Below are 18,870 nucleotides of genomic sequence, written 5' to 3'. Positions count from 1 at the left end.
CAGATGAAGACAGTGTTAATCTAAGCCTAAACATATGCTTGTGTGACCAAATGGCCAACAAATGAGTGGCATAATCCTCATAATTACAATTTAGAGTAGCCTTTGCTGAATTGGATTAGCCAGTTTTATAGAGGATTGCCAAATACATATTTAGTTTAAACCTGATTTAAGATCAGCCTGTAAATACAACAGACGTTTCTCCCTAGTTCACATAGTCAAAATAGTTACTTATCCAATCTTTGAGAAGATGATAGAGAAAGTAGACAAAAATAGATTTTTTTCCAACCAGTTTTTAGATACTACCATGGTTTCTAATGATTTCAAGAGTCAATTTGCATACGAGAGACAGTCCTGAAAAACACAGTGTGCTGTAAAGTATACACACCTTCTACCAGCTGGTCTATAGCTGTGATCTTCTTAGTACCATCCAGGGTGTAGATGGTCCGGACGCCCTGGGGCAGGTTGACATTGTCAGACAGAGAGCGGGTCAGATCTGCCAACAGGGCGTCAAAGGTCCGGAACCTGTCTGTGGAGATGGCGTACACTATCCCATTGAAGTACCGGTCTCCATTGCGGTAGAAGCGGACCTTCTTGGCTCTTTTCTCCGCCGTAAGAGTCTTCAGGGTCCGGGTCCGATACAAGCTGCAGTGAGCGCTGTGTGTGGGGCTCGGCACTCCGTTCATCTTCGCACTGGAGCGGCCGTGTCTCTGACCTTTGTCCCTGTCGTCGAAATGCTCCATCTCCATCTCGCTGCCGAGGCTCACAAGCACCGCTGTACTATCTGAGAGAGGAGGCAAACAAACGCACGAGGGGGGGAAAAGTTTTTCACTGACGGGTAAGTAAACAAAAACAAAGAGACGCAGAGGGACAGAGGGAAGCGGCAGAGGAGAGGTTTGGATGGCTGCTCAAGTAGCCAGCCGGTATCCGTAGCTGGTAGCCTTGTCTCAAAATAACTCCCTAATAACAGATTAAGTGCTGTTAAGCCGGGAGGTGGACAGCATGCTTCATGACGACTGTCTGTCACAGTGTACAGTTATTGGAAAGGGAGACAGCGACAGTCACGAATCGATATTAGCCAATAATTTTCGCTCTTTAAATATTTCCAACCCTCACGCTCAATGACTGACAACAGCAATTTATCGACTTTTCAACAAAAACTGCGGCATTGAAACAACCATGGGTGAAACACTGACGACACACTTGAGTTTCTGCTGTTAGGAAAAGTGTTTTAATACAATGGTGCAAGAGAAACGACGCTTTTTATCTGCCATACATGACACAATTAAAAAGCACATTGTCAGACTTACCCACGCGAGCGATTAACGCTTCTTTGACGGTCACCTCCAGTCTGACTGACGCTTTATTTCCGAGTCGAAAAAGAAAGAGTTCAGTAAGCTTGACGCTGGCACTGGATGCTGTAATCCTGTCCTGGCTGCAGTGAGCACCCCTTCAGTGTGGACCCTTTGTTGTCCGGTTGATGTGCTTTACAACCACTATGTGTGTCCGTGCGCGCGTGTGCTCTCGCGTGTGTGTGTTTGAGCAAGAAGCAGATCCTGGATTGGAAGTGAAGTAGGTAGCAGCTGCTTCCCCTCCCATTCTCTTTTCACCCACCTCCTTCTCCTCCGCCTCTCCACCTCCTCCACGTCACTCCGTCGTGATGTTCATTCAGCGCCCCCACCCCTCATTTGGATGCAAACCCACGTTTGCCACCCGTGCTGGGGATGCTGCTGGTCCTGGCTGCACCGCGTCCCCCACCCCCCAGATCTAAAAAACACTGGCTGTCTGGGGGGGATCAATCTCTCATATATTATGGAAATCAAAGATCTTATCCGATAAAAGCCATATTATTTTGATGCTTAAGCATTTAATCGATTAGTGAATCAGTTTAATTCATCTGCACATTTAAAATACGCTTCTGAATTTGAATAAACTGGCACCAGAACAAGAACCAGAAAAAGAAATAAAAGGTATATTTTGCCCTCCTGTTTAAACCCTGACTATAGGCAAAAATAAGCATAATGTTAAACCCTCAGAATATATGCACGTGAGTTGTTATGTAACCCATTTGCTCTATTGTGTACAAGGAGGAGGGGGTTCTTATGGTAGTTTAAACTCAAACTATGCAAAGCAGATTTAAAAATGATCCAAATGCACAGTGACAAATGGGATTTTTACCCACTTTATCTCTTGTATGAAGACTGGATAGGGATTGCATGTCTAAAGGATTTCAGTCTAGTATGCTGAGTGGTGGGCTCCAAAAAGGGAGGACACAAAGGGCTTGAGAGGATGCTGCTTCCTCCTTATCACAAAATTGATGTTTTTGGTATGACATTAGAAGTTAACTAGTTTGTATACGAGGACAGGAAATAGACTCCCCCGGCAATGGAAGAGATAAAGACCACTGACCCACATCCTGGCCTCTAGAGACCATCCAATTATGCCCCATCAACCCTCCCTTATGAACCACACATGTGTTTGTGTTACCAAGCAGTTGTCTGTGCAGGGATAAACAAAGCTGCAGCTACTGTCTTAAAATACTTATCATCTATGAAGTAGTTTAAAATGATGAGGACACTGATCATCAAACTCTAAGCAGGCTCTCATATGTTCTGTACTGAAGAGGGGGGGTTCCGTCAAACCCCTCTGCCATAAAGCCCAGATTGGTAGAGGGCTGCAGTAATATAACTTTGTCCCATCTCCACACAGGATCCCTGGAGATCAGTCAGACTGGCCATTGGATACTTGGTCACCTCTCTTACCGAGGCCCTTCTTCCCTGATCGCTCAGTTTTGCCCGGTGACCAGCTCTTGGAAAAGTCCTGGTTGTGCCAGACTTCTTCCATTTGAGAATTACGGAGGCCACTGTTTTCTTGGGTACTTTTAGTGCCACAGACATTTTTTGTAGCCTTCCCCAGATCTGTGCTTTACAACCATCATGTCCCTGTGCTCTGCAGGCAGTTCCTTTGACCTCATAGCTTGGTTTTGATCAGTTGTGAGGTCTTCTATAGAAAGGTGTGTGCCTTTCCAAATCATGTCCAATCAGTTTAATTTACCACAGGTTTGAGTCCAATCAAGGTGTGAAAACATCTCAGCAGAGAGCTGGGAAAATAGGAGGTGCCTAAGCTAAATTTCAAGAAATATTTCAGTTTATTTCTGATATATTTGCAAATAATTCTGTTTTCCCTTTGCACTTAAAACTAGATCATTTCTCTCTCTCTTTTTTTAAGATTTATTTTTGGACCTTTTCATGCCTTTATTTGATAGAGGAAGGACAGTGGATAGATTCAGAAACAGGTAAGAGAGTGGGGAGAGACATGCGGTAAAGTGCCACGGGTCGGATTCGAACCCGGGCCGCCCGCGTACATGGGTAGCCTTAAACCTATCGACCATCTGCACTCCCCCATCATTTCTCATTTTTAAGCACCAAAAATGCAAGCAAACTCCTGCCTATTGTCTACATTGCATAAATATGCTGACTTTACTTTTTCTGCCTTGCTTGTGGCAAGTTTAGTTACAAATATGACTGCAGAGCTGTATTCTGTTTTTGTTCTGAGACTGAGTGCTTTTGATAGGCCGACTATCATTAAAACAACAGCACTCTTATTGATTGGAAAAGTGGTATCTAAAGGGTATCAAAGTATTAAAACTATTTTTCCTGCATGTTAATCTAAATATTCTATACATTGGCTTTACATCTAGTTTAAAAGTCAGATATAAAACCAATTATTTCACATATTTCCTGCATATATCAGACGATATAAAGATCATATACAGAACAGGTTTGCCTGTTTTTATGCTTGTAATGATTGTATGAACAGGAATGCATCAATATGTGTGGCACTGACAGAAATAAAAACATTACCCACCACATGGATGTTTTCTTTTTTAGGTAGTCTACATTGACACACACTCAGGCAGAGTGCGTCACAAGCTCTCAGCTGAAAAGGTGTTCCTGTCTAAATTAGTTCTCAGGACCAGCAAACATGTGGGGGGATGTGTCATCACACCAGTGCAAGAAAGATGGAGGGCAAAGTGAAAGACTTAATTTTAGGACCATGGTCTCATTTTCAATATTAATGCTGCAGAATTCACAAGTCAAATCTGATACATAAAAGTCCTGCTGTGTTAAAAGAACTGTGCAAAACAGATACAATCCCAAGTGCAACTCTGTTCTATAAGCTAGGTTACACTTCAGCTTTTAGAGTCCTCAAACATGCTGGATAGAGCTGTTTATTGGTTATTTACAGCTACAATAACACCAACATCATACAAGATTGGTAAGATTGCATTTCCACTAGACAAAAAGTGGTTGTGACTCTTTATAGAGATTGTCTTTGCTCTGGATGCATGACTAAGCAATTTCCTCAGATGTTATTGACTGTATATTAAGAGATGGGGAATTCTGGCATTTATAATCAAGGCTATCAATATTTTGCCAGTACATCTTATTTAATTTGTAAATGAAATAATACAGACACCATTCATTGTGGATCGACAGTTTTATGACCTGCTTTGCCTCATAAAAAAGAGATTGCTTTTTCCTAACCAATACTTTCCCTCAGAGTCTCTTATCTTCCTTTTGCAATGCATAACTGTGAACTGAATAATAATAAAAACAGCTGGGGATAATTCAGACGTAGTTAGATTAGAATGATATTCATATTGCGACACACAAAGTCTGGAATGCTTCTGAAAACTGGATCCGTATTTATTTCACAGCAAAGGAGAAACTGAAAGACCAACTCAGACTGTCAAAGGTGATGCATAAATTGATAAAATTCCCACTATGGTACACTAATCTTTACAACTTTATATCACACCGTACAGTGCCTAAAAAAAGTATTCATCTCCTTGGATGTTTTACCTTTTTGTTGATTGTAGAACTCAATCAAGGCCAATATGATTTGGCTTTTTTGACAAAAAACATCTTTAATGTCTAAGTGAAAACACATTTCTACAAAGCTATGTCGATTAGGTAAAATATTAAATGTAAAATAAGTAACTGCATGAATATTTACCCTCTTTAAGTCAGTATTCAGTGGATGCACCTTTAGCTGCACCAAGTCTGTTTTGATAGGTCTCAATCAGGCTTGCACATCTGGGCACTAAAACTTTACTCCACTCTTCTTTGCAAAACTGCTCAAGTTCTGTCAGGCTGCATGGGGATCAGGAGTGACAGCCCCTTTCAAGTCCAGCCACAAATTCACTATTGGATTGAGGTCTGGGCTTTGACTCAGACACTCCAGAACATTTACCATTTTGTGTAGCTTTCACTGTATGCTTCGAGTAATTGTCTTGCTGGAAAATAAATTCTCTTGCAGGCTGAATAGGTCCTCCAGAAATGTCCTGTATTTTGCCACATTCATTTTACCCTCTACCTCTACAAGCCTTCAAGGGCCAGCTGCCGAGAAGCATCCCCACAGCATGATGCTGCCACCACCATGCTTCACAGCGGGGATGGTGTGTTTGTGGTTATGTACAGTGTTGGGTTTCTTGTCTGATTGCCAAAAGCACCATATTGGTGCTTGGATGCTTACTTAGTTTGTAAGAACAGCCTGATCTAGGCGGATTTATCATAGTGCCATATTCCTTCCATTTCATTATGATGGGTTTAACTGGTCTCCAGGGGTTGTTTAGTGCTTTGGAAATGTTTTTGTATCCATGCCCTGACTTATACTTTTCAATAACCTTTTTTCTGAGTTGCTTGAAGTGTTCTTTTCGTCTTCATGGTGTAATGGTAGTTAGGAATACTGATAAACCAGTAACGACCTTCCAGACACAAGCGGCTTAATACTACAATCACTTGAGACGCATTCACTGCACTCAGGTGATCCCCATTTGACTAACTGTAAGACTACTAGCACTAATTGGCTGGAACTCTGTTGAACTAGGTTAGTCACTTCAAAGGGGATGGACATTTATGCAGTCACTTACTTTATAATACAGATTTTTATTTAACTGATATTTGTTTTCACCTTGACATTAAAAACATTTTTGGAGGCAAAGGCAAATTCTATTGATCATGATCGATTATTAAAATTAATTAGAGGGTAAAACATCCAAGTGGATGAATACTTTCTGTATCAATGTCTGTCACTCATCCCATTGGTTTTGAGGGTGACTTTGACTTAAGTCATTCACATACATCTGCAACCAAGTTTTTTTCTTAAGATAACTTTTGGGTCCCTTTTGCCTTCATTTCGACAGGACAGCAGAGGAAAGAAAGGAAATATGGGGACACAGAACAGGGGAAAACATGCACCAGGATTGGGATTTGATCTTACAATCAGTAGGACCACAGCTTTTGTTTGTAGGTGCTCGCCCTACCAACTGAGCTAAACCCACACCCTGCATTTTATATAGCAATACAGTGAATGGAGGAAAACACCAATGTTAAAGAGTTGTACAGATAAAGTAGCATTTGTGCCAAATGAAAAGATGACGTACAATGTAAGGGGCACACCAGGGAATTTTAAAAACATCTGTGGGCATTTTCTAATGTGTTTGGAGACAGAGCCTGCAACTTGGTACATCTTTGTTACACATGTAGGTTATAACGTTAACTGTGAAGGAAATGTCAGTACAAGTCAAGTTCATTTTATGTCTGCTGCACTCTCAGTTCTTCTTTTTTCACGTACAGTGTACAATTTAGTGATGCAATTTATTGATCAAAATCAATAAAATAATGTTGACATAAATAAGCAGCTAGACATATGCTTAGTTGTTTGCAGCAAATTTACAGTGAGTAGAAGTAACTGGGTTAGCATGAGCAGGCAGTATAGTGTGATTCACAGTGTTTGGACAGATGCTGTAGTGATTCGTCACTGTGTTGCACCTGTCAGTACTAGACATCTGGTTGGTTGCTCTGCGGCTGTGTGGGCATGATGCTGTGAGTTGTATTGAAATGATCTTGTGCATGAAAAAAGAGAGAAAAATAGATATTGAAGGAGAAAGAAGGAGAGTGTAGTATACTGAAGATGTGCTCACTCTTTCACAAGGCAACATGGACTGGCCATCTTTAAATGAAGTCATTAATCTAAGGCAAATAACCTGTCACTGCTGCAGCACATTTAGGGCTGTGCACTGTGTCAGCAACCATATCAGAAATGTGGGGTTGGTTGTAAAGGGAAAGTACACTAAAAACAGATAATCAAAATGATCAAAATAATAATCAAAATATGTCAGTATTTTGAAAGTGGTTAATTGAAGGGTTTTTTTAACAAATGAAGGGAGAAATTAGTTCATCTGAGAGATCATAGAACATAAATGCTATGCGTGTGAAGAAAAGGCTGTAAGGTGTGACGGCATATTGTCTTAATATCTATTTTATATATATTCAGTACAATCCTATGTTCATCCAAAAATAACTTTCAGTGGAATACTGCAATGAAGTTATTTTAGACCCAGCTACCACCAAAATAGTGAATTTCTGTTTATTCGTGCAAGAAAATCTTCCGCACAGGCAAACTGAAAGGTCTTGAGCATTCAGTGTCATACAAAAGGAGAGTTCAGTTTCTCTGTTGCTTGCTGACGCCAGGGCTCGATCCTTGCCCTTCTAGTTAAAGGCCAGATCTCCTGTCAGTACAACACACTGCCCTTCCAGTCTTGGACATTAAGTTGTGGAATAGGTAATGAATATTTCACCTTCATGAATAATACTCTTCCTGTAACCTCTTTGTCTCAAAACCTAATTTTAGGTCACAATCCCTGAGCTCATTAATATGACATCACTGTCCTTACAGATGAGATTAGTCAGTAAAAATAAGAGTTAACGGGACAAGGAAGAACTGTAAAAATCTGCTCTTACTGTTTCAATTCAGTGTTTTGAGCCTGATAAAAAACAGCACCCGTCCTCCACGCTTCTCCAAAAACTCACATGAAACAGCTTCTGGCAGTTTTCACTACTCTATCCCGTATGGCAACTGTTTTTGCACACCTACGTTTGTAAAGGCGGTCAGTGGGTGGGATGGGGGTGACTGGTTGCTGTGTAGGTGGGTGAAGCACATACGGAGAGAGTGGTGGACGTGTTGCTGTTTGCGTAATACGAGTCGTAGGAGGTGCTTTGGAAAAGAAAATCGCAGTGACAGTAGAAATGTCAGACTCAGCGGGGTTCTGGCACATTATGAGGTGACCTAGCTCACTCAAGCCTGTAATAAACCTCCCTCTCAAAAATGTCCTCTTATAGACACTTTTTCTTTTTAAGCTAAGGGAAAAAATGCCAGAAGTTATTAGAAATGTAGCGTTTTATTTCATAAGACTGTATTTACTAGCAAAAAAGTCAGCACTGACTAATTACAATAGCATTTTGATAGATGTCTCACTTTTTACAAAAAGGTTTGAGGAAACTGAAAGTAGAATTAGATGGTGTTGCTTCTTTTTTCACTGTAATCACTCCAGATTGTGTCTCAGTTGGTACTTAAGTGTGGGTAACCTGCTTTCCTTTTGGAATTTCTTCTCTTCTCTCCTCTCTACTGTTGCTCCACTAACACCGCCTCCTTTCATACGCACGCCGCCTCCATCTTCTTTTGCTTTTCCTTTCTTAGAATCAGCCTCTGCCTTCCTGCTGGCCTGCGTCCCTCTATGCAGTCAGAAAATATAGTTAGTAACGCTGACCAAAGCTGTGGATGAAAACAATGTTTTCAATTTTAGTAAATCAAAGCCGAAACAACACAATAATAGTCTAAGAGGATCAATCTCAGTCTTAAAAAATCCAATTTAATCCATCCAACACACTTACTTTATTATTTTCAAACCAGTACAGAAGGCTGATAACCAAAACAAACTGGTTTACTCAGAAATTCCAAGATTAGATTTAGAGTATGTCAGAAAGTAAATGCAAAAAAGGACTAAGAAAGGTCATCAACTGATTTAACCCCGCTTTTAGCACAGATTTTTGTTTTCTCTTCTGTCATGTGACCTTTTCTCTAGAAAATCTTTCCCAGAAACAGTTCCCTTTTGGTGGACTCTCTTCCATCTCCATTTGTTTTTTTTTTCCCCTTTATTAGTGTAAAAAAACCAAGACATAATCATGAAACACTTCTAAATTTAGGACACCATTAGGGAAGACAATAAAAACACAAAAAAGGGGAGAAAATGGATTAATGGAAAGAAATTAAAATAACAATTAAATAAAAAGGGAAAGTGAATAAGTTGATATACAGTATAAGGCACGCTTTGTTTGGTTTTTGTGTTTTGAACATGTTTGGGTACGTATCTTTTAGGCAGAGATGTTGCTTTTTATTATATGATTGATTCAGTTCAAGAATAAGGTTGAAGCTAGCATGAGAGGAGATAATAAAAATAAATAAATAATAGCATTTATTATAATAATAATAATAGTAGAACCTTGGCATTGATCTACTGCATATGCAGACTATGTACCTTCTTTCTGTTGACCTTGCTAACAAGTCAGCAGAGTGGTTGTATATCATATAGTGAAAACATCTAAAACTTCATAGCTCTGTGCAGTTTTACATACTCTACACTTTACTTCTGGTACACATGTGATGAACACAGTCCCCATAGTAATATTATTTGAAGGCAGACTTCTGCCCAACACAGAGACTATGAAGCATGTGAAGAGCACCTGGTCCAGTGTAGCCTTGTTGAAGTGTATAAATGCAAGAGAAAATCAATCTACAATCATAGTGACCACACTCCAAAAAGAAAATGTGGACCTATTTAAACAAATTGCTTCAAGTGGTAACAAGCAATCAAATTAGGTTTATCTAACTCAAGTTACCAAGATGAATTAAGTTGCTTTTTGCAAACTGAAATATTTTTCACAGTAGAGCAACAATTTTCTTTTTAGAGTGTAGCTGTGTTAGCCCATCTCCAAGAAATTCAGTCTAGTATGATTTCAGTCAGACTAACTTGTTTACATTAGAGCTGACACCTTAGTCAGTTGGTTGATAAGTTGGCCTTGCCAGACCAAAATGTCACTGGTTAGACAGTCAGAGAGAGAGCGTACATAGCTGAGGGAGTTAAAGAGAGTAAGCATGCTTACTTTGTTCTGAGCAATCCAGGAAGGATGAATTAGCCCCAGAAGGAGCACACAAGCAGTGATGCTTAGAATAAGATTTTTTTTCTGATTGTTTCACAGCAGTTGCCCTCAAAAGAGTGTAGAAACAAGACCCAGTTGTGCAGGAAGAAGCAGGATCTTGTATTAAAGTGACACCAAATATTTCTGCTCTTCCTTTCTGTTTTATTCACTTGTCAGCAAATCAGTTTTATTCGAGTGCAGATGGTTCATAATTATGTGTGCTGTATCTTTTCTAGTCTTAAAAGTCATTAGTATGTGCATGTTTCATTGTCACCTGCAAATAATTCTTCTTCACTGAAATTGCTTATACTATAAATGGCAGAATTTATACACTTGACACTGCACATACTTCTCACAAATAAGCCAGTAATTGAAAAAAGAAATAAAAGCTGATTTGAAATTAACAAAAAGTGTACACCCTTAAAATGCTGGCCATATAATTGTAATTGTAATCTCTCTTTATCACTTTGATAATCTTTGTGGCATACGTTTTTTAATTTCAAGATTCATGTTACTGTCTCCATCTAGTCGACTCTCTCACCTCTTCTGTTTGCTCTCTGGTGCCCTCTGTGGCTGGTTGGAGTACTGTCTTCTTTGGCCTTCAAGGGTGGAGGACAGCTGGGGAAGAGGGAAATTATTAGCTTTCACAAATAGTGCACTGGAGTTGTCGTGTTTAACTGTAAGCATGAATATGTCCTCTCCATGTTGACAGCAGGCCTGAGGCTCTAAACTCTTCTCAAATGTTTGGGGTAGTGCTTTTAAAGTTAACCGAGTTGAGTTAGCTGACGACTGCATTTACTTCAGCCCTGCAGGAACCAGTTTGGTTGCAGCAGAAGGCAGAACGTCCTTGACTCACCTATTACATAAGAGAGCAGCATTAGAGGATGAATGAGAATTCATAACTAGGGCTGAAAGAGAGGAGCTACATAAGGCTGCTCTCTACACTGTAATGTGATTTTGGAGCACTTAGACCTGACAGCTTTTCCTCAGTGTGGCATATGCTTAATATTCAGTGGGTTGTAGTGAGTAGGTTTGGTTTTAGAGCTACTTGTTTGACTTGCCAGTAGCATTTATACTGACATGGATGATAGGGAAAGCTTACCTTTGCAATTTCTGAGAGGTATGCCCGCCTCTCATCATTAGTTTTGTGAAATGCCTGAAAGGAAAGACAACAGAGGGCTACATTATCACACTGTCACTGCTTTCATGGGTGCAGTGCTTGTAATGTGTTTTCTGCTTGAGCATATTTAAAGTGGTCATCAGTGTTAATGAGCCACTGATTAAACCATGGATTACTGGCTCCAAATGCAGTGTTAAACCTTTTGTTGCTAATATCTTGCTGTTTGTTGAGGAGAACAATAAACAAAGAAGCAAGAGGCTAAACTAAGAGGCAGCTATAATAGTATTAGCAGAAAGCAGGACAAAGTTTAGGGTATCAGTGGTTGTTAAAAATAAAGAACTGAAACAAAATATCAGGCAAAGCTCATCCATCCAAGGATTAAAGAAAACTTGGTGGAAATTTTAAGTCCTTGTCTGGGAGGAAACAATACTGAATGGAATGAAACCTGGACCCTGGAACCTGTTAAACACAAACTTTTCTTCCTCATTTCAGATCAACACCTTTCCCTCCTGTTCAATTTGCAGATGACAGTCCATCAGCTGACTCTGGAGGGCACACTTCTCTTCAGTCAGGGTTTTCAGGCGCTGCTTCAGTGTCTCCTGCCACAAATGATTTCCATTAATAAGCAACACTGCTGAGTGTGAAGGTGTTGCACAGCTAATGTCTAATTACTAATCAATTTGAACAAGAATTACACAGCTCTATCTCCAAGGATCAACAGAAAACACAAGCACAAAAATGGATTAGTCCCAAACACAGTTCAATAACTGGGAAAAAAGCGCATTATGGCAGAGACATGTATAGGCTACATGGATTTTTTTTCTGACAAAGAGCAGTGATGAGACTTCACTGTTGGTTTCTTGACTTCATGTACCCCGAACTTAAAGTCTTGTAGGGGACATACCATGAAAACCCTTTATAAAAGTATTTTTACATAAATATTTGGGTATCTTTAGTATCTAAAATGTGAAAGAAACAAACCTAGTCTTTGTCTGTGGTCCTCCTATGACTACAAACAGAGATCTGCCTGTCTGCTCAGAATCTGTGGCATCACAGAGCCATACTAATTCCACCCCTAACCTGGTATCTCTACCTACATGGAAGCACGCAGCTGGGTTCCCAACCATCTGTATTTAAAGAGACACATCCCAAAAGCATGTGCTTTGAGAGAGACTGTATAGAGCTGGTTTATACAGGGTCAAAGACATCCTCTGGCTCTTGAGCCATGTTATATGAGACCAAAGCACAGACAGACATTTATAACCTTATTGAGCCCTCAGGGGACCGTGTTATAGAGTGAAAATATTTCACCTTTAGTGTGCTGGGCAGTGTGTATCATGATGCATTTAGATTTGTCACCTAATGTGGCCTTCTCACTCATGATTGTACCTTAAACTAGTCAGTTGGGATGCTTTATGCCCCTGCTTGCTTATTAGCGTATCATCATTCACAGGGCCATTCTTAGCAAACTGCTGGACTATCTTTCCTCTTGTTAAATCTTAAAGGATGGGATCCACTTTGTGCAACTTGTTGTTCCCAAAGTTCAAGATTTCAGGTGCGCCTTACGCTTTAAACAGTCACATTTTAAACAATGCAATTTTTGGCTAACCTTGCAAAGCAGATGGATTCGCCCGTTTCCGTGTTTCTTACTAGCAAATCCATCTTGCAAAGCTCCCATCTGAACCGTTTGGGTCCAGTTAGAAAGTGACAGGACCAATCAGCGTTGAGGGGCAGTACTTTCGGGTGTGGCAGAGTCGTGACGTATTCAAGCAACAACAAGAAGCAAGTATGGCGAAAGACATTAGTGTGGATGCTGCTAAAGCATAAGTTTTATCAGAACTTGACAACATTTCTTCCTTAAATGAAGAAAAAAGAACAGCATTACTTTGTTTTCTTTTCAAAAACGACAAAAGTCATGTACTGACATGTCTACAGTTTCCATTACACCGCTTTCCACATTATTAAGCAAATGACATTTTTCTCTTATTTTCCAAAATATTAATGCAAATGACAAAGTGTTTTTTTAAGTCATCAGCCATTAGAGCATAATTCAAATGTTTTTGAAAAAACTTCATAATGATAACCGTTATTTAAAAAAAATAATAAACCCCCCAAAATGCACTTTTCCACATTATTAAGCACGACAGAGTTATAAAACATTTTTTTGGTTGTAAAGAACTGAAAATGGTCATTTGTTGAATTTGCAGCATTAGGAAGTCATATTTACTTAAATCAAAAGCTATTTCATCCAAAAACATCTTAACAGGCCAAGTTGCATGTTAACATAGGAGCCCTTCTTTGATATCACCTTCACAAGTCTTACGTCCATTGAACTTGTGATTTTTTAAAGTTTCTGCATGAATTTCTTTGCAGGATACCAGAATAGCCTCCAAGAGCGGCGGTTTTGATGTGAACTGCCTCCCACTCTCATAGATCTTTAGCTTGAGGATGCTCCAAAGGTTCTCAAAAATTTTGCTGCAGAAGGCACTGCTTTACCATGGCAGAAAGTGGTCAGTCACTTTTTGTACCATGGAAGAAAGTGGTCAGTCAGAAACTGTATATACTTTGCCGAGGTCATTTTCACACCTTCAGGGACCCTAAGGGGCCTACCAGCTCTCTCCTCATGATTCCGGCCCAAAACATGACTCTGCCACCTCCTTGCTGACGTCACAGCCTTATTGGGACAGGGTGGCCATCCACCAACCATCCACTACTCCTCCATCTGGACCATACAGGGTTGTACGGCACTCATCAGTTAACAAGACTGTTTGAAAATGAGTCTTCATGTATTTCTGGGCCCACTGCAACCGTTTCTGCTTGTGAGCATGGATAGGGCGGCCAAATTGTAGGTTTATACACGACTGCAAGCCTCTGGAGGATCCTACACCTTGAGGTTGGTGGGACTCCAGAGGCACCAGCAGCTTCAAATCCTTGTTTGCTGCTTTGTAATGGCATTTTAGCATCTGCTCTCTTAATCTGATGAATTTGTCTGGCAGAAATTTTCCTCATTATGCCTTGATCTGCAGGAACCCGTTAGTGCTCTGAATCAGCCACAAATTTCTTCACAGTACGATGATCACAATTAATTTTCGTGAAATATCTAATGTTTTCATTCCTTGTCCAAGGCATTACACTATTTGACACTTTTCGGCAGCAGAGAGATCCTTTTTCTTTCCCATATTGCTTGAAACCTGTGGCCCTCTTAATAATGTGGAAAAGTGCATTTTGAGGTTTTTATTTTTTTTTAAATAACGGTTATCATTATGAAGTTTGTTCAAAAACATTTGAATTATGCTCTAATGGCTGATGACTTGAAAAATACTCTGTCATTTGCTTAATAATGTGGAAAGTGGTGTATGCAGCTATCGATGGAGTTTATTCCTCCGTAGCAGCGTACCTCGGTTTGTGGCTAAGACGTCTCGTGTCGTGTCTTTTGTTGATCTGATTGGCCCGTAAAGATGTGACAGACAGAGCGTTCAACCAATCACCCTCCCAGTTGTTTTTCAAAGGCTCTGCCCTTTTCCAAACAATGTGTATGGAAGGTTTTCCAGATGGATGTGTGAAACAAATCCATCTGGCGTGTCAGGTTAATTTTTGGCCTGATCTTCCTTGAAAAAAAAAGTGCTCTCTGGTCTTATTTGGACTAACCCAATTGTAGATAAAGGTTAACATTTTTTTAAAGAAATATGTTTATGCTTAGAATATTTAGTGACTCACAATACACGTCATCTTAAAAGTAAAAGCTGTGCTGTCTAATACCTCAAGTAAACACAGCCCTGCTATATAAAAGACTATCAGAGATTATCTATTTTTTATTGTCCTACAGCAGTTATCTGAAATACTAAATATATATTTTAATATTTAATCTCACAGTCCAGCTCATGGTTTTCTACAGATTTTCATTCCACAATCTTGCTGCTTCACTAACGAGCATCTGTTGTTCTGCCTAAAGGCAGGAAGACACAGTCGTATTCTGACTGTGTTGTGCAACAATCAGTGTGTGGTGTGCATTCATGTGTGTGTCTGTGTGTTAAAGCATTGTAATTAGTGTGCATTACTCTCCCATGGTTTGTAATCCTGTGATTACAGAGCTGTGATTAAACTCTGGTTTGTTCAGCCCGCATCAACTGGATGACGGAAAGCAGCTGGCGTTACAATCCTCTCTGTCCTGCCTGCCTTCTCTGCTCAGTCTGTGTCTCTGGCTCTCTCTGCTGGTGTGAGCCTCTGTCTTTCTTTATTTACAATTTCTGCTCTCTGTAGGGCACATGTTAGCTAAACTGTACTTCAAAACGTCTTCCTTCTTAACATTAATACAAAAACTCAGATTATAAAAGAGGATATCATCAGGTTTGTACTTACTGCTGGCATGTCATCAAATGATCGTATGGAGGCCAATCGATCTGTGGGTATAAAGTGCAGATGCATTTTATGTATATGTGGTAAAATGCAAAACTTGAAGAGTCTTTGTTGTGCATCAGAGGTGTAGGTTAATTTTAACACCACACACTTGAGTGTGGGGCATTTCTGATGATCTCCATTTTAACTGTAATTTAGATATTAAATCATGGATGGCAGAGAACTTTATAGATCTTAACCAGGACAAAAGTCAGTTTTTAGTAATTAGTATAAGGGCTGAGAGAGAAACTGTAAACGCAGGCTAAAACCTAGGTGTTACATCTGATCCGGACCTGAGTTTTGAGCCTCATAATGAGGATATCACAAAAAAGTATTTAATAAGCATGGGACCATTTCTCTCTCAAGCCTATGCAGAGACACAAATTCATGCTTTTATTACCTGTAGAGTTGACTGCTCTTATACTCTTCTTTCTAATCTCACTAAAAAGAATATTTCACAGTTGCAGCTGATACCAAACATAGCTGCATGAATGTTTACAGATTCCAAAAGAGAGCACACATAACGCCAATTTTAAGGTCTCTACATTGGCTACCCATTTGTTTTCGAATTGATTTACAGATTCTTTTCTAAAGCTCTTAATGGTCTTGCCCCTTCTTATTTATCTGATTTGCTTTTACCTTATGAGCCCAGTAGAGCCCTCAGGTCTTCAGGAAGTGACCTGTTAATAGTCCCCAAAGTTAGAACCAAAACATTCAGCGAGGCATTCTTTTATCACTACAACCTCAGTCCATGGAACAGCCTACCTCAAGACCTGAGGTCCACACCTAATGTTAATGTTTTTGAAAGCCAACTCAAGACATGCCTTTTTAGTCTGGCTTTTAACTTCATTTTAATTCACCTAAGTTTTAGTAATTTAGGTTTAATCTTATTCTATCTTAATATCTTACTTTTAGTGGTGTAAACTCTTATTTTATTACATTATACCGAGTTCTCCTTAAGTGTTTTATTTTCTTATTCATGGAGTTACCTTTTAGTGTTTTTATTCTTATTTTACCCCCTTTAATTCTATTTTATTTCATTTTAATGTATCTTTATTTTATAACATTTTATTTCTACACTTAATCTAACCTCCAGCGTTTCCTCATTATGAATCTCAAGATAATCTTTTCTTAGTACATATGTTTCTGTTCATCCAGTCTGTATTTAGGACATATTTTGCGTAATATTGTGAATGGATTGCAGGATGGTGTACAGAGATAGGGTGGGGCAAGTCATGGTTCCTTTTATTTATTTGTTTGTTTGTAGGGCCCTTTTTGCCACATTGCTTTGTATAAAAAGTGTGATACAACTGAAGTTTGAATGGTTAATTGATTTTTAAATTTCATGCAAAAGTAAAGCAGTTCAAATGAATTATTATTATTCACACTATAGCTATCAAATGAAGGGAATCAAATTACCTGATGAAGGAAACAACTGTTTAAGTTTCAATGTCTTTAAATTTAGCTTGCCTGAAAGTGTAACCAGGGGTGGAAAGTAACTAATTACAATTACTCAAAGTACTGTATTTGAGTAATTGTACTTTGCCCACTTCTGTTGACCACACAGTAGCATAGCTAAAGAATGATTCCACATCACATCCCAAAGTAGCAGTTACAGGCAGCAAAAACAGGAGTGTCAATATCTCATTGATGAACATTTCTGAGTTGATTTTAATCAAAAAAGTGTAATTTTAACTCCATTCTGAGTGAAATGGTCTTCAGTGTTGCAGTTATAAAACAACATTGATCCACCAGTGTAAGTTCAACTCTGTAAAGATCTAATAAATCAACGCTCTGCCCACTGTGATTTCATATCTGGGGAGGGGGCTTGCTTAGTTCCCCTTCATGCCCTTGGGTAGAGTGTTTAGATGTGTTTTATATGTTTTTAGTTGTGTTTGGATGTTGCCTGTTGTACAGTGATCCCTGCTGGGCTTCTTTTGCTCATGTTTGTTTTTAGATTATTGCTGTTATTGATGTGAGACACATTTGCACCATGAGTGCAGGTGTTCCTAAAGGACACATAGTGTGTCAGTATGCATTGTCTCACTATGAGGTTGACTCTCTACTTTGTTATTGCCAGAGGAGATCCACCTTGTCACAGCAGCTCTGTCGCACTGTAAAATAGTTAACTTGAGCAAAAGTATAGTTAGACTATATGTAGGGGAGACCAATAAAGACAGATTTTAGTGTTAAATTCAACTCTTTATGAGTTTATTAACACTGCATTTTGCTGTATATTTTACTTTATTATAGAGAAGTGATTTTACCTGAACAACCTGGTTGGAGATGTGTCTACGCGCGAAGATCACATTTTACAGTACAGCTCCTCAGTAGCTAATCACTTTAAGTAAACATTAAATTAAATACTTTTTATTTTTACTTTAGTAGATTTATAGTCCAGAACTTGTACTTTTACTTAAGTATATTTTAACCAGAGTTAACTTAAGTACAATAATAAAATATTAATGTACTTTTCCTACTTCAGCAGTTAACAGCATTACTTTTTAATGTTTTACAATGTTAAAACTGTGTGTAGAGAAAGCTAGCCTTTCTAGGATATTTCACTCTAATATAAACCATGTTTAAATTTAAAGTCTTTAGAAATACTCTTTTTCGGCATATCTGCCTTCAAAAGACATTATGCCCTGTAATCTTACCCATTGGGTTTCCACGTAGGTCCTCCAGTCTCTCATGAATCAGTGTCATCTGTCTTTCTAACTGCCCGTTTAGCTCTGTCTGAGTCTCATACCTTGTTTTCCACTCATTTTCTGATATGACAGAAAAAAAACAGAAAGGTGTTACAGTTAAAATAGTCACATTTCAGTGCCTTTGCTACAAGAGAGATAGTAGTTAGTACAAGCTAGCATAAACTGAAGCCTAGTATTAGCGGGGTTGACTGATATACTAGACGACAGAGATATTTTACAAAATATAGTCTCGTTATCACCCACCTTCCCCGTCAACACTGTGCAGTCTCTCTTGTAGCTCACACATGGTGCTCCTCAGGTCAGACACGGACTCCTCGAGCATTCCTCTACACAATGAAGCCAGACGGTGACTTTATAACAGCGCGGAATAACAGTTCACTCCTTGAAACACTTTGAAATTTACTTCAAAAACATACTTACTTCATTTCCCTCTCCTGCTCGAGTTCTGCCCGCAAGCGCGCCAAATCATACTTGCTGTAGTCGCTATCTGTTGTCATGTTCCTGAAAATATGACGCTAGAGAAAAGTTTGGTCCACGAGGTTTCCATGGAGACCACCGTTTCCGGTTTCCAGGAACATTTCAGACTTAATGGTGTTGAACATATAGA

At 39.3% G+C, this 18,870-nt stretch overlaps 2 protein-coding genes across 2 annotated transcripts in view; both read right to left on the bottom strand.

Moving 5' to 3' along the window:
* dclk1a (doublecortin-like kinase 1a) overlaps window positions 1-1,518 on the bottom strand; it is a 70,843-nt gene extending 69,325 nt beyond the window's left edge. The window contains exons 1-2 of the mRNA XM_041801347.1: window positions 1,308-1,518; window positions 386-781 (exon numbers count right to left, since the gene is read on the bottom strand). Of these exons, the coding sequence (XP_041657281.1) occupies window positions 386-746 (361 nt within the window). The 5' untranslated portion in view covers window positions 747-781; window positions 1,308-1,518. The remainder of the gene's footprint in view (window positions 1-385; window positions 782-1,307) is intronic.
* Window positions 1,519-8,386: 6,868 nt separating this feature from the next.
* On the bottom strand, window positions 8,387-18,760 carry ccdc169 (coiled-coil domain containing 169). Its single transcript, XM_041800865.1, has 8 exons — window positions 18,684-18,760; window positions 18,507-18,589; window positions 18,213-18,323; window positions 15,520-15,560; window positions 11,661-11,759; window positions 11,143-11,196; window positions 10,582-10,658; window positions 8,387-8,576 (listed from the first exon to the last, which is right to left on the bottom strand). The coding sequence occupies exons 1-8, from the start codon at window positions 18,758-18,760 to the stop codon at window positions 8,387-8,389; spliced, it is 732 nt and encodes a 243-aa protein (XP_041656799.1).
* Window positions 18,761-18,870: the final 110 nt, after the last annotated feature.

The sequence above is a fragment of the Cheilinus undulatus genome, linkage group 12, assembly GCF_018320785.1.
Source record: "Cheilinus undulatus linkage group 12, ASM1832078v1, whole genome shotgun sequence".
Classification (NCBI taxonomy): Eukaryota; Metazoa; Chordata; class Actinopteri; order Labriformes; family Labridae; genus Cheilinus; species Cheilinus undulatus.
This window is presented reverse-complemented; position numbering and strand designations above follow the sequence as displayed.